Consider the following 14,387-nt stretch of genomic DNA (forward strand, 5'->3'; position numbering starts at 1 on the left):
AAATATTTCCGACTACTAACAATATGCCTCTCTGAAAAGAAATGCTCCATTGAACCACATCAGAACCATGATGCCAGGAATGCATCCTCTACTTACTGGCTCATGGAGCTCCTCTGTACTCAACAGGTTTGCCCATGAGTTCAGTAGGAGAAATGATGCTATAAAGCTGTGGTTTTCAACCCGGGGTATGCATACCACTGGGGGTATGCAGAGGTCTTCTAGGGGGTACATCAACTCATCTGGATGTTTGCCTAGTTTTACAACAGGCTACATAAAAAGCACTAATGAAGTCAGTACAAACTAAAATTTCATACAGACAATGGCTTGTTTATTCTGCTCTGTGTGCTATACTGAAAGGTAACTACAATATTTATATTCCAGTTGATTTATTTTATAATTATATGGTAAAATGAGAAAATAAGCAATGTGTCCGTAATAGTGCGCTGTGACACTTTTGGATTTTTATGTCTGATTTTGTAAGCAAGTCGTTTTTAAGTGAGGGGAAACTTGGGGTACACAAGACAAATCGGACTCCTGAAAGGGGAGCAGTAGTCTGGAAAGGTTGAGAGCCACTGCTATAAAGAGCAGCCGTCCCCACAGCCCCAGCACGAATTCATCCCTTTCAGAACTGTGGAGACCAAACCCCATGGAGCACCCAGAGAAGAAGGTTAGGGGTGTGCATGGCATTGAGACAACAAAGTCCCCCATGTGCCTAAGACCAGGCCCAGTGGGTTCTGCTGCCCTCTGCTCATTGAGCTTGCATTTGGCCTTCATTTTGAGAAATGCCAGCTTCACCCTAACTGGGTTACTTCCACCTGCTGCAGATCTGCAGTTGAGCTCTACTTGACTCTGGGTAGAGATACATAAGAGCAGCCATACTGCATCAGATCAAAGGTCCATCTAGCCCAGTGCCCTGTCTTCCAACAGTGGCCAATGCCAGATGCCCCAGAGGGAATGAACACAACAGGTAATCATCAAGTGATCCATCCCCTGTCGCCAATTCCCAGCTTCTGGCAAACAGAGGTGAGGGACACCATCCCTGCCCATCCTGGTTAACAGCATTGATGGACCTATCCTTCATGAATTGATCTAGTTCTTTTTTTAAACCTTGATTTTTTTTTTAAACCCTGACTTTTTTTGATGACAAAGATTGTGCCAAGTGCCAACCAGTAAGAGAGAGAACACACCTATTTTTTTAAGCATATAGTTTAATGTAAAAATGATGGAATTCCAAAATGCGCAGGAATAAGAAAACTGGAACATGAGCCTCAACATTTTCCCATTCATTGAACAAAACAATTAACAACCAACACAACAGCAGGAATGTGAAATATTCTATTTTCATAAAGAATTAGCATATGAGAAAAAAATCCAGATGAATCAAAATAACTTAAATAAATAGAGCTTTTTCTACCCAAAGATTAACTTTTTAAATATATATCTATATAAACATTGATGTGCTATAGCACAATAAATAATGCCTCCCAAATAACAGCACTTTGGCGGCTTAATTTCTGAAAGCCACAAAGTCCCAATCAGTAGCTAGCCTCAGGCTGGCTAGGACTCACTGTGCTGTTGATACAACATACTCGTGCAGGGGAGGGGTAACTGTTACCCGTTTACTGCTCTACTAGTAAAAGAGCAAGGCTTAGACTAAATACAGCTGTGCTGCGAGTGCATTGCACTCATACAACCCTGTTCAGCTTAAGGGCTTTCCAAAGGGTCTTCATTTCCCTCAGCAAATCCCTTTTCTCTACCCAGGGTTTTCAACTTCAGAAAGTGGCATATCCCATAGACAACTGAGCCTTTTTAAAAAAAAAAAAAAAAAAAAGTCTCTTAACATGATGCTCCTCAATAAATAAATAAATAAATACATACATAAATATATAAATAGAAAATAGATAATGCTAGCTGCAGTCCGCCTGAAAACATGTTAACAGAAGGAGGTGGGCTGCTTGCAGACTGATTGGCACTTTCACAGAGAGGTTTCCTTCAAGGGGAAACTGGAGAACATCGGGGATTTTTCTTCTTTGGCCTCTTTTAGCGTTTTGCCTCACCATTGGCTTCAGCTCTGGAAAGAGGGATAGAAAAGGAATCGTTTAAAAACCTGTTCATGGAACAATTATCAGTAGTTAGAACATGAGAACTGTTGGGGCTCTGAGCCTGCTCTCAGCCATATCAACTGAAACTTCATTAACTTTGACATAGCTCCTCATGGTTCACACCAAAGGAAAATCAGCTTGGGGGCGGAGGGTTTTTTTTTCAGAAGCACTGAGCACCTGTGAGACCAATAGTCTCCAGAAGGACTTGCAGCTGCCCAGCATATGTGGCCATTATCAATGACTTGCCCAAGCTCATACAGGAAGTCTGCAGCAGAGTAGGGAACAGGAAGAACCTAGTTCCATAATCTAACCACTAGGCCACCTTTAAGGTAGGATATGGTTTTATATTGGATTGAGAGAGACAAGTTTTGGGAGAGATTACTGTGCCCTGAGGAGAGGTAACTTTTAAGCAGTTTGTGCTAAGGAACCACCTAGTTCTGCCTTTAAAGTAACTTTTCAGGAAATCATTCTGAGAATGAATGACTCACTTGTCCAAAATTGCTTTAATGATGATCTTCACCCATGGAGCAGTGGGTTCCAAACACACTTCTCTACCGTCCTTAAGAGTAGCGCTGCAAAGAAGGAAAAACAAAGGTCAGGCATCTATCTACTTGGTGGGCTCTCATCAGGGTATCTTTCAACCTTTTAAAATACAGGCAAGGCTGGGGTCAGTTGACATAATTCCACTGACTTCACTAGAGAGCCACACCAATTTACACTAGCTAAGGATCTGGCCTGACATCATTTGTTTGGTTAAAAATGTTCCAGGTGTGGGGAAAACAAATCTCCATCCTCTTATATGTCTGCCTTCATGTTTTTTTAATATTGCCTGGTATCTCTCTCTGTACGTGTGTAGATATAAAAGGTCTTTATCTCCATTGGTATTGCTTTCTATGTGAAGGGCTGAATTCTGCATTCCTCTGGCAGGGAAACCACCTATGTACTCAGTGGGGAATTTACAGTGGGAGTTTTGTCTGTAGAAGGACTGGAGGAATTGCGTTGAAAGGTTGTATTGGGTATTAATAATTTTTCCTGTCCTTCTAATGCGGGTTCTAGAACTCGATAGATTATTCCCCATGGGGATTTGGACTTCCACCCCAGAGATGCTGGACACTAAGTGCATTACCTAAAATAATGTCTTTAGAAAGAATAAAAATCACTCTTAGGGAGTCTCCCTGAGTGGTGTGGGCCTGCAAGTGCTCCTCACCCCTTTGAAAACTACTGGCCCAGCACAATGCAAAGCAGTCTCCTCCTAGTTTAGCAGCAGGTAGAATTTTGCAAAACTACTTACATGATTTCAACGTTCTGGCAGTGAGGTCCGCTCGGGGTCAGCTTCACGTCCCGAAGGTACCTCGGAGGGATGAACTTGGAATGCGTGCTGATGCACTGGCATCGGAGCTCATTCCCCATCCTTGCCAGACTCATCCCTGGAAAAGAACAAGAGTTGTGTTCGGTTAGCTGGGTATCTCGCCATCTATATATGTGAAGCAGACCACTTGGTTTTGCTTGATCAAACATGCTTGGTCTCTGTTTCTTCACAAGGGTCCAGGTTTTTTTTGTCGGATTTTTGTTTTAAACTTGGCCACATTCTTATCTAGTTACAATGATGATGAGTCTAGATTTAAAATCATGTCACTGAGATTAAGATCTGGCCTTTTGCTTTTCATCAGTTTTGAGGACTACCTCTGATCATGTTCTGTGCTCCTGTTGCTTATTCCCCACTCCAGGTTGCATCCTCCTGTGTTTGAGACAACGTGGTGTCACAAACAGGATGATGGACTCATGCAGGGAAGGAGCAAGAGGCGCAGATGAACATTGTAATCAGATGAGCCCGCCTTCGGTCAAATGCCTTTAGAACCAGGGGAAAAGCAGATAGTGAAAATGATGCAGAACCCTAACTTTCTAGAGCAAGTAGAATATTTCTCAAAACTTCCCACCAGGTGTCAGCAGCTCTTCAGAGCAGTGACTGACTTATAGCTCTCTCCAATGATGATCGTTTGAAAAAGTTTTAACAAGACATCAACTTTTTAAAAATCAGCCTAAAAGTGTCTCTCCAGGCATAATATGTGTATAACTAAGCAAAGTCCTTTGAGCACGAGGAATGATTTTGCTTACCTTCTGACACGGTTGCATAGATTAGGAAAAGAGCCAGGGCAGCAACAACCAATTTACAGCTCATGATGAGAGGCGAGGCGAGCTTTCCTCCTTGATTCGTCGGGCTCTGCTTGCCAGGAAGGAGCAGTGAGCTTCTCTTGTTATCTCGGAAGGTTTCTGATGTCTGAGGTGTGTAACCCAACCCTCTTATATACTGTCTTGGGGTGTGCAAGATAGCTCTGTGTTTGGATTGTGTCAGAGGAAATTCCCAAAGCGTGCAAGCCCCTATTGCAAAATGAGTCACATGACGGTGGGTAAACCCCCTTCCTAGATGACCGTGAAATTAGTTATCCTTCAAATATAGCTCCTTATTAATGAATTAAATATAAAAGCTGTACAACATCGCGATGTCGTTAGCTCAGTGTAACTGGTGGGTATCTATTACTTATTATTATTTTTTTATTATTAATTTGACTACCCCTTTATATTCTTTTGTCTTATTCTGTGGCTGGTTAAGGAGACATTCAACTCGTGACTTTCCCTGAGCATTTCTTTGATTAGGTATGCTGGGCGGGGTTCGTAGAAATTAATTATTCCTTAAATCCAGTGGCCTATCTCACAAGTAGCTCTCTCTATATATATATTTTCTCTTTCTGAAAGTGGAGTTAGCTCCTACTTTTCTATTTACGTTGATTTTAAATACCTGAAGTTGCGGCCCCACTAAAATCAAGGTCAAAATTCCACACCGACTTCAATGGGGTTGGAAGTTCTGACCCTCTGTAGGATATAGTCTTATTCTCCTACAACCAGCATTTTCTCCTCTCCGCCCTAACCAGGAGTTTTCATCTAACACAATAGTTGCTATGTAGTGTCCTCAATGTCTGTTGGATCTCCTCATGCATACTGAGGTATGGCCAGTGTTTGGTCAAAAGCAAAATCCTATTATTCTTTTTTGTAAACTTTGTCGAAAAGTTACTGGTACGGTGGATGGTTATCAGATGAACAGACTTGTTCCCGGCCACCGTGGGGCCAAGTTCTGAGGAGTGTAAGGAGCAATAGAGAGAATGAGACAGTAGTGGGCAAGTGGAAAGCACTCTTGGAATGTGGCTGGTGAACATATTCATGATCTGAACCCACAGTGCTTAATTAAATGAAGAAGGTGCATGATGGAAAGAATAGCGGGACTAAGGGCAAGCGCATCCCAGTGAATCTGATTCCTACACCAGTTTGTGGCCTTCATCTTCTCCTGTGCCGGGGCAGCTGTGTGCCACTCCAGTGGTGTGCACCTGCCCTAAAAGACTGACTTCCCAGCTCGATCATTCCATCACTGGGGAGTTGTTAAGTGGCCCACGTAAAGCCTCCTAGCAGCTCTAGGGAGGGTTTCTGCTACTGCCTGTGAATTTTAGGCTGCTTTTAGGGGCGACACCAGCTGAATTCAGAGCTGTTTCCAGATTGGGGCTGAAGAGCTGAACTAATCCAATTTCCAATATCAGAGTCAGGGCCGGATTAAGGTTATGAGGGGCCTAAGGCTAATGGGAGGGTAGGGCCTAAGTATCAATGACATATTGCAAAAAAATTATGAAGTCATCAAACATTTCTCTACGTACATATTTACATATGACTTATTTATGTAAAATTAACAAGTTATTCTACTCTCACGACACTCAGTTCTTCAGACAGATACTTCTGAGTAAGAGGTAGCCCAAGGAATGGTACGCTGTCCTTCTCTTGGGCCTCCTTCCTCCTAGATAGTGGAGTGCTCGTCTGTGTGAGGATGAACACTGCAACATTCCCCATCCTGTTCACCTCTTTCCACCCTGTGCTTCTACCCTCAGCTCTCCACATGGCACAGTGCAAAGCCAAGCCCTGCAGATGTTTCCCACAAGCTATGGACTCTATATCACACACCCTATCTCACTCTGACTGCAGTCTGGGAGGCAGCCAGCTCTTATTATGGAAAAGAAAACCACTCAGGTGTAAAATCCACTGGAGTAGAGGAAGTAGTAGTGGGGAAATTACATGGGGTGGCATTGTATTGTAGGCTGTCTTGCTCTGAAAGCTGCCTCCCAGTGTTGCACTGGCTGAGGAGAATGAATTACTGTTTTCACATTGAACACAAATATTATTTGTGGGATGATACCCAGTTTGTGTAGTTAATATCCAGTGATTCACCACATCAGGCCATTCTGTCACCAAGCTCTTCCACAATTAAAATCAGAGAATAGAATCATAGGACTGGAAAGGACCTCGAGAGGTTATCTAGTCCAGTCCCCTGCACTCATGGGAGGACTAAGTATTATCTGTTCTAGAACGTGTGATCAGCAGCTCTGACATACGGTTTTTTAAGCATGAGTTCTGTGTGCACCAGCCCCTTACGGTTTGCATTTGTTTGTTTTAAGCTTTCTGTAAGAAAAAGATAACAGCTAGAAGGGATGCAGATCTTTAGATGGTTTCCCAGTCATAATATTTAGTACTTCTGTACTATATTAGCTCTTCAGAATCAGGATACAAACATTTAACAAACTTAATCTAAAGCCTGCCAGCTTTTGAATGACTAGGAGCTGACAAAACAGAGCTATTCCCAGTTGTGTTATCTGCCCCCCTGAACAAAAAGACTTCCTGTTTCATATGCATGTGTAAATGAAGCAGACCTTGCTTTTTTTTTTTTTTTTTTCCTTAAAGTGCTCAGAGATTAAGGGAGGAAAGTGAATGAGATTCTTCTTAGACCAGGTGTGAAAAAGTAGAAGGGACCAAAATCTATTCTTGTGCAAAAATCTGTTCTCTCTGCAGTCAATAAGGCTACACAGGTGTAGCCGTCAGCAGGAATTGGCCTGTGATCTCGTTCCCTTCTTGAATCACACACATTCCATTCTTGTTCAACATTTTCCACTTGGTGAAGAAGTTAGTTTGAGTTGGGGGCAAAAAAATGAGGACTAACTTCAGGTTTATTTAGCTTTCGTTTTTGGAATGAAACTCAAAAGAAATCAAATGTGAGGTACTTTTATGATGGATTGAATGGCTAGAGAACCAGCAGCACCAGCCTTTAGCCTATTCAGCCAGTCTCTCTATCCTAGCCTTCTAAGAAGGGGATTTAAAATCCTTGAGGGAGAAACCTACAACATTGTGTGTAGAGCTTCCTCCAGTGCAACCCCTTAAAAGTACAAAGATGCGTTGGCCTGTGGAACTAGGCTGAGCATAAGGAAAGAACCTGGTGGCCTCTACATCCCAGTACAAAAAATTACACCAAATCAAAAAATTGGATTTCTTTGATTTTTTTTTAGTACAGTTCAATACAGTATTGAACACAGTGCATCGAAAATCTGAAGCGCCTCGATGGAAGGTTCTCTAAAAGTTAAAGGACTGGCATCCAGAATGGGCTGTTTTGTTTTGTTTTTCCTACAAATGTGTGGGAATTCATTCCTTATACATGGAAGGGGCAATTGTTCTGGCTGGAGCTGAACAGAGTGTGTGCAGGTTCTATGCAAGTTTCCCACCCTACCGCTGTGGTAGTGCCTCTTGCCCCATGACCCCCTTGCCCTGCCCCTCCACAGGCACTCACCAGTTGTACAGAAATGGGACCCAGCAAACATAGACCATCACAGTGACGGGCTCTAGGACCCAGGAGGCAGCGCCCTGCCAGCATCAGCCCAGGAGAGGGACAGAGGGAGCTTCTTCCCTCCCTGACAGCTAAGCAGAGCTCTGGAGAAATCAGGGGTGGGAGGAGTAGAAAGGGGACAGTGCCTGCTCAAACTACACCCATGGCTGGCATAGGTTTCCACGGTAACCGGATTTTTAGTGTCTGGTCACCAGTGTTAACCGGATCCCTGGCATTGCGGTCCTGCAGCACGGGGAGATGCAGCAGGCTGCCGGCTGAGCTCCTTCCAAGCCACAGGGGGCTGCTTTGCCTTTCCTGCTGACAGGAGCGCTCCAGCAGGGCTGTGTGAGCAAGCTCACTTGCCCTCACGCAGCTCTGGCCGTGCCCCCTGCCTGACCAGTAGGGCCTAAAAAATAGGAGGGCCTAAGCTATGGCCTTATTAGCCTATGGGTTAATCCGGTCCTGAGCAGAGTTGGGGGCTGAACCAAAAATCCCACATCTCAATATCCCCAAATGCACAGACGTTCAGATCCTAATTTTTCAATTCGTACCTCTCCAGTAAAAGTCTCATTGTTATTGCTAATGGACGAAAATGTTACGTGATTCCATATTTAATAACTTGCATGCTACGCTGTTCAGGGCTTCCTTATATAGGGAAAGCAAGCAGAGCTTGTAGGCGGGAGGTGGGGGGCAAGAAATGGGAGATAAAACAGGAAGAGGAAGTAAAACCACAAAATACTAATATAATCTCTTATTTAATTTTAAAAATGGTTTTAAATCAACAAGTATTACAAATCAGGACATTCAAAGCACTCTGTTAGGTTTACTAAAACAGCAGTCTAATCTGATTCCAGAGGGATCTATTCAGCAGCCCCCTCCTCAGCTCAGTCACCGGACTTTAAAACATAAGTGCCATGTAGAAAGTTTGTTGCAACAATGTATAATTGCTTCAACTAGTCCAGACCCTTTTAGCAGATAAAAGAACAGCGGCCTACCATGCCTCCAGTTTATTTATATGGCTGTACCTCAGAACTGATTAATACCTGAGATGCTGCATTAAAAACTGTGACAATTTACTTTGACCAAGAAATAAGCCAAGTTGAAAATATTTGAGTCACTCTAACATTGACACTATGTAAATCCCTTACTCTCAAGCAGTAGGATAAATGTATTACATGTATACATTTGTCAAAGTATTAAAATTAATATTTGCCGAAAGAAATGTAATGCAGGTGAGCATTTGGTTAAAGATTTAATGAATTAAGAACAAAACCCTGGCACCGCCTCCCAAGCATGGTGCAGGTGAAGACACATGTTTCCTTTCACCTCACTCGTGTGAATCAGGAGGCGTGTTCCTTTAGGGCCAGCTACTGTCACCATTTCTCACATTGAATAGTATCTTACTCCACAGGTGGTTGCATTGATTTCAGTGGGATTATTTGCAGAGTGTGATACTACTCCAGAGGAGTAAACTTCAGATGAGGTTGTATCCGTTGGGTAACAGAGCATTTTTTCACTAGCTTCAAATCCCCTTTTAATACATCGGAAAGGTTGATCCTATGTGACTTTTTCTGCAATGTATTGTGATGGTGCTCGAAAAGAGACTGCTTGTGGTAATAGCTCTTGTGTTCCTAGATGGGCGAAACCTGTGGTTTACCAATCACAGTTACAGTGCCTGAAATAGTCAAGCGGTTGAACAACAATAGATTTCCCCATCAGTCACTCATATAGGGCACTTTTAATTTTTGTTAGTTGGCCACCCACAGACTTAAATCCAAATAATTACCAAAAAAGAATCATAAAGGACACACTTTCTAGTTAGATTTGATCAAGTCATGTCAGTTAAGGTCAACTCTGTTGAAGCCAGGCCCTCAGCTGGTGGGAATCCGTTATCTCCATTGATTTGGTTGGTGCTACACCAATTTACACGAGCTCAGGCTCTGTCGTATAGAGAAAACAGGTAAAAATTACAAAGCTAATCTTTTTTTCTCTTCAAACGTATTTAGTATAAATGCAGTTTAAAAATACTGCATACGACACTATAGAACAATTCCTGCTCCCAAGGGCAACAGATCAGCAGAGCCCTGCGTGGATACAAAGTTTGTACCGTATCTGATCCGCAATGCACAAGCACGGTCCATGGATATGCAGATGCAGACATCCACGGATATAAAATGAACATATAAAATGATCCCTGGCAGTGCGGTCCTGCAGCGCGGGGAGACGCGGCAGGCTGCCGGCTGAGCTCCTTCCAAGCCACAGGGGGCTGCTTTACCTTTCCTGCTGGCAGGAGTGCTCCAGCAGGGCCGCGTGAGCAAGCTCACTTCCCCTCACCCAGCCCTGGCCGTGCCCCGTGCCTGACCAGTAGGGCCTAAAAAGTAGGAGGGCCTAAACTGTGGCTTTGTTAGCCTAATGGTTAATCCAGCCCTGATCATGCAGGGTTCTACAGATCAGGAGTGGCTTCTCAAGGGGGAGTGGCAGAAGTTGGAGAAGTTTTCAACCGGGGGTATGCAGAGGTCTTCCAGGGCGTACATCAACTCATCTGGATATTTGACTAGTTTTACAACAGGCTACATAAAAAGCGCTAATGAAGTCAGTACAAACTAAAAGGTCATAGGGACAATGACTCCTGAAAGGGGAGCAGTAGTCTGGAAAGGTTGAGAGCCACTGCTATAAAGAGCAGCCGTCCCCACAGCCCCAACACGAATTCATCCCTTTCAGAACTGTGGAGACCAAACCCCATGGAGCATCCAGAGAAGAAGGTTCCGGGTGTGCATGGCACTGAGCCAACAGAGTCCCCCATGTGCCTCAGACCAGGCCCAGTGATGACAAGAATCGCGCCAAGAGAGAGAACACATCTTTTTCTTTCTTAAGCATATTGTTTAATGGAAAAAATGGAATTCCAAAGTGTACAGGAATAAGAAAATTGGAACATGAGCCTCAACATTTTCCCATTCATTGAACCAAATAAAATAACTAACAACACACAACAGCAGGAACATGAAATATTCTATTTTCATAAGGAATTAGCATATGAGAAAAAAATCCAGATGAATCAAAATAACAAATAAATAGATTACTCAAAGATTAACTTGTTAAATAGATATATATATATATATATAACATTGATGTGCTATAGCACAATAAATAATGCCCCCCAAATAACAGCACTTTGGCGGCTTAATTTCTGAAAGCCACAAAGTCCCAATCAGTAGCTAGCCTCAGGCTGGCTAGGACTCACTGTGCTGTTGATACAACATACTCGTGCAGGGGAGGGGTAACTGTTACCCGTTTACTGCTCTACTAGTAAAAGAGCAAGGCTTAGACTAAATACAGCTGTGCTGCGAGTGCATTGCACTCATACAACCCTGTTCAGCTTAAGGGCTTTCCAAAGGGTCTTCATTTCCCTCAGCAAATCCCTTTTCTCTACCCAGGGTTTTCAACTTCAGAAAGTGGCATATCCCATAGACAACTGAGCCTTTTTTTAAAAAAAAAAAAAAAAAAAGGCTCTTAACATGATGCTCCTCAATAAATAAATACATAAATAAATAGACTGCTAGCTGGAATCTGCCTGAAAACATGTTAACAGAAGGAGGTGGGCTGCTTGCAGACTGATTGGCACTTTCACAGAGAGGTTTCCTTCAAGGGGAAACTGGAGAACATCGGGGATTTTTCTTCTTTGGCTTCTCTTAGCGTTTTACCTCACCATTTTCTTCAGCTCTGGAAAGAGGGGGAGAAAAGGAATCGTTTAAAAACCTGTTCATGGAACAATTATCATTAGTTAGAACATGAGAACTCTTGGGGCTCTGAGCCTGCTCTCAACCATATCAACTGAAACTTCATTAACTCTGACATAGCTCCTCTTGGTTCACACCAAAGGAAAGTCAACTGGAGCGGGCGGGGGCTGGGGGTTCAGTAGCACTGAGCACCTGTGAGACCAATAGTCTCCAGAAGGACTTGCAGCTGCCCAGCATATGTGGCCATTATCAATGACTTGCCCAAGCTCATACAGGAAGTCTGCAGCAGAGTAGGGAACAGGAAGAACCTAGTTCCATAATCTAACCACTAGGCCACCTTTAAGGTAGGATATGGTTTTATATTGGATTGAGAGAGACAAGTTTTGGGAGAGATTACTGTGTCCTGAGGAGAGGTAACTTTTAAGCAGTTTGTGCTAAGGAACCACCTAGTTCTGCCTTTAAAGTAACTTTTCAGGAAATCATTCTGAGAATGAATGACTCACTTGTCCAAAATTGCTTTAATGATGATCTTCACCCATGGAGCAGTGGGTTCCAAACACACTTCTCTACCGTCCTTAAGAGTAGCGCTGCAAAGAAGGAAAAACAAAGGTCAGGCATCTATCTACTTGGTGGGCTCTCATCAGGGTATCTTTCAACCTTTTAAAATACAAGGCAAGGCTGGGGTCAGTTGACAGTTCCACTGACTTCACTAGAGAGCCACACCAATTTATACTAGCTAAGGATCTGGCCTGACATCATTTGTTTGGTTAAAAATGTTCCAGGTGTGTGTGGGGGGAGGGGAGGGCAGGAAATCTCCCTATATATATATATATGCCTTCCTGTTTTTTTAATATTGCCTGGTATCTCTCTCTGTACGTGTGTAGATATAAAAGTTCTTTATCTCCATTGGTATTGCTTTCTATGTGAAGGGCTGAATTCTGCATTCCTCTGGCAGGGAAACCACCTATGTACTCAGTGGGGAATTTACAGTGGGAGTTTTGTCTGTAGAAGGACTGGAGGAATTGGGTTGAAAGGTTGTATTGGGTATTAATAATTTTTCCTGCCCTTCTAATGCTTGTTCTAGAACTCGATAGATTATTCCCCATGAGGATTTGTACTTCCACCCCAGAGATGCTGGACACTATGAAAAGCAAAGTGCATTATCTAATATTCTGTCTTCAGAAAGAATAAAAATCACTTTTAGGGAGTCTCCCTGAGTGGTGTGGGCCTGCTAGTGCTCCTCACCCCCTTGAAAACTCCTGGCCCAGCACAATGCAAAGCAGTCTCCTCCTAGTTTAGCAGCAGGTAGAATTTTGGAAAACTACTTACATGATTTCAACGTTCTGGCAGTGAGGTCCGCTCGGGGTCAGCTTCACGTCCCGAATGTTCCTGGGAGGGATGAACTTGGAATGCGTGCCAATGCACTGGCATCGGAGCTCATTCCCCATCCTTGCCAGACTCATCCCTGGAAAAGAACAAGAGTTGTGTTGGGTTAGCTGGGTATCTTGCCATCTATATATGTGAAGCAGAGCACCTGGTTTTGCTTGATCAGGCATGCTTGGTCTCTGTTTCTTCACAAGGGTCTTGGCTAAAAGGTTACCTTTGTCCTCACCTCTAAAACCTCTAATTATGAAAAGTTATGGAGAGCGGTTCATGCTGCTGCAAAATCATGTTTGGATTTTTTTTTTTTAAAGAAAATTCTAAGTTACCAGGTTTTTTGTTGGTTTTTTGTTTTAAACTTGGCCACATTCTTATCTAGTTACAATGATGCTGAGTCTAGATTTAAAATCAAGTCACTGAGGATAAGATCTGGCCCCTTGCTTTTCATCAGTTTTGAGGACTATCTCTTATCATGTTCTGTGCTCCTATTGCTTATTCCTCACTCCAGGTTGCATCCTCCTGTGTTTGAGACAACGTGGTGTCACAAACAGGATGATGGACTCATGCAGGGAAGGAGCAAGAGGCGCAGATGAACATTGTAATCAGATGAGCCTGCCTTCGGTCAAATGCCTTTAGAAAGAGGGGAAAAGCAGATAGTGAAAATGATGCAGAACCCTAACTTTCTAGAGCAAGTAGAATATTTCTCAAAACTTCCCACCAGGTGTCAGCAGCTCTTCAGAGCAGTGACTGACTTATAGCTCTCTCCAAGGATGATCATTTGAAAAAAGTTTTAACAAGACATCAACTTTTTAAAAATCAGCCTAAAAGTGTCTCTCCAGGCATAATATGTGCATAACTAAGCAAAGTCCTTTGAGCACGAGGAACGATTTTGCTTACCTTCTGACACTGTTGCATAGATTAGGAAAAGAGCCAGGGCAGCAACAACCAATTTACAGCTCATGATGAGAGGCAAGGCGAGTTTTCCTCCTTGATTCTTCGGTCTCTGCTTGCCAGGAAGGAGCAGTGAGCTTCTTGTTATCTCGGAAGGTTTCTGATGTCTGAGGTGTGTAATCCAACCCTCTTATATACTGTCTTGGGGTGTGCAAGATAGCTCTGTGTTTGGATTGTGTCAGAGGAAATTCCCAAAGAGTGCAAGCCCCTATTGCAAAATGAGTCACATGGCTGTGGGTAAACCCCCTTCCTAGATGACCGTGAAATTAGTTATCCTTCAAATATAGCTCCTTATTAATGAATTAAATATAAAAGCTGTACAACATCGCTATGTCGTTAGCTCAGTGTAACTGTTGGGTTTCTATTACTTATTATTATTCTTTTTATTATTAATTTGACTACCCCTTTATATTCTTTTGTCTTATTCTGTGGCTGGTTAAGGAGACATTCAACTCATGACTTTCCCTGAGCATTTCTTTGATTGGGTATGCTGGGCGGGGTTCGTAGAAATGGATTATTCTTTAAATC

At 43.0% G+C, this 14,387-nt stretch overlaps 2 protein-coding genes across 2 annotated transcripts; both read right to left on the reverse strand.

The window, feature by feature from the left end:
- Positions 1-1,303: 1,303 nt before the first annotated feature.
- On the reverse strand, positions 1,304-4,360 carry LOC140909922 (interleukin-8-like). The gene is made up of 4 exons (XM_073340012.1): positions 4,218-4,360; positions 3,394-3,529; positions 2,591-2,674; positions 1,304-2,071 (listed from the first exon to the last, which is right to left on the reverse strand). The coding sequence occupies exons 1-4, from the start codon at positions 4,279-4,281 to the stop codon at positions 2,041-2,043; spliced, it is 315 nt and encodes a 104-aa protein (XP_073196113.1). The 5' UTR covers positions 4,282-4,360; the 3' UTR covers positions 1,304-2,040.
- A 6,355-nt stretch (positions 4,361-10,715) lies between these two features.
- LOC140910126 (interleukin-8-like) lies at positions 10,716-13,952 on the reverse strand. The gene is made up of 4 exons (XM_073340367.1): positions 13,806-13,952; positions 12,858-12,993; positions 12,032-12,115; positions 10,716-11,511 (listed from the first exon to the last, which is right to left on the reverse strand). Exons 1-4 carry the CDS (start codon positions 13,867-13,869, stop codon positions 11,481-11,483), a joined length of 315 nt encoding a protein of 104 aa, XP_073196468.1. The 5' UTR covers positions 13,870-13,952; the 3' UTR covers positions 10,716-11,480.
- Between the last annotated feature and the right edge of the window lie 435 nt (positions 13,953-14,387).

The sequence above is a fragment of the Lepidochelys kempii genome, chromosome 4 (genome assembly GCF_965140265.1).
Source record: "Lepidochelys kempii isolate rLepKem1 chromosome 4, rLepKem1.hap2, whole genome shotgun sequence".
In the NCBI taxonomy this organism is placed as follows: Eukaryota; Metazoa; Chordata; order Testudines; family Cheloniidae; genus Lepidochelys; species Lepidochelys kempii.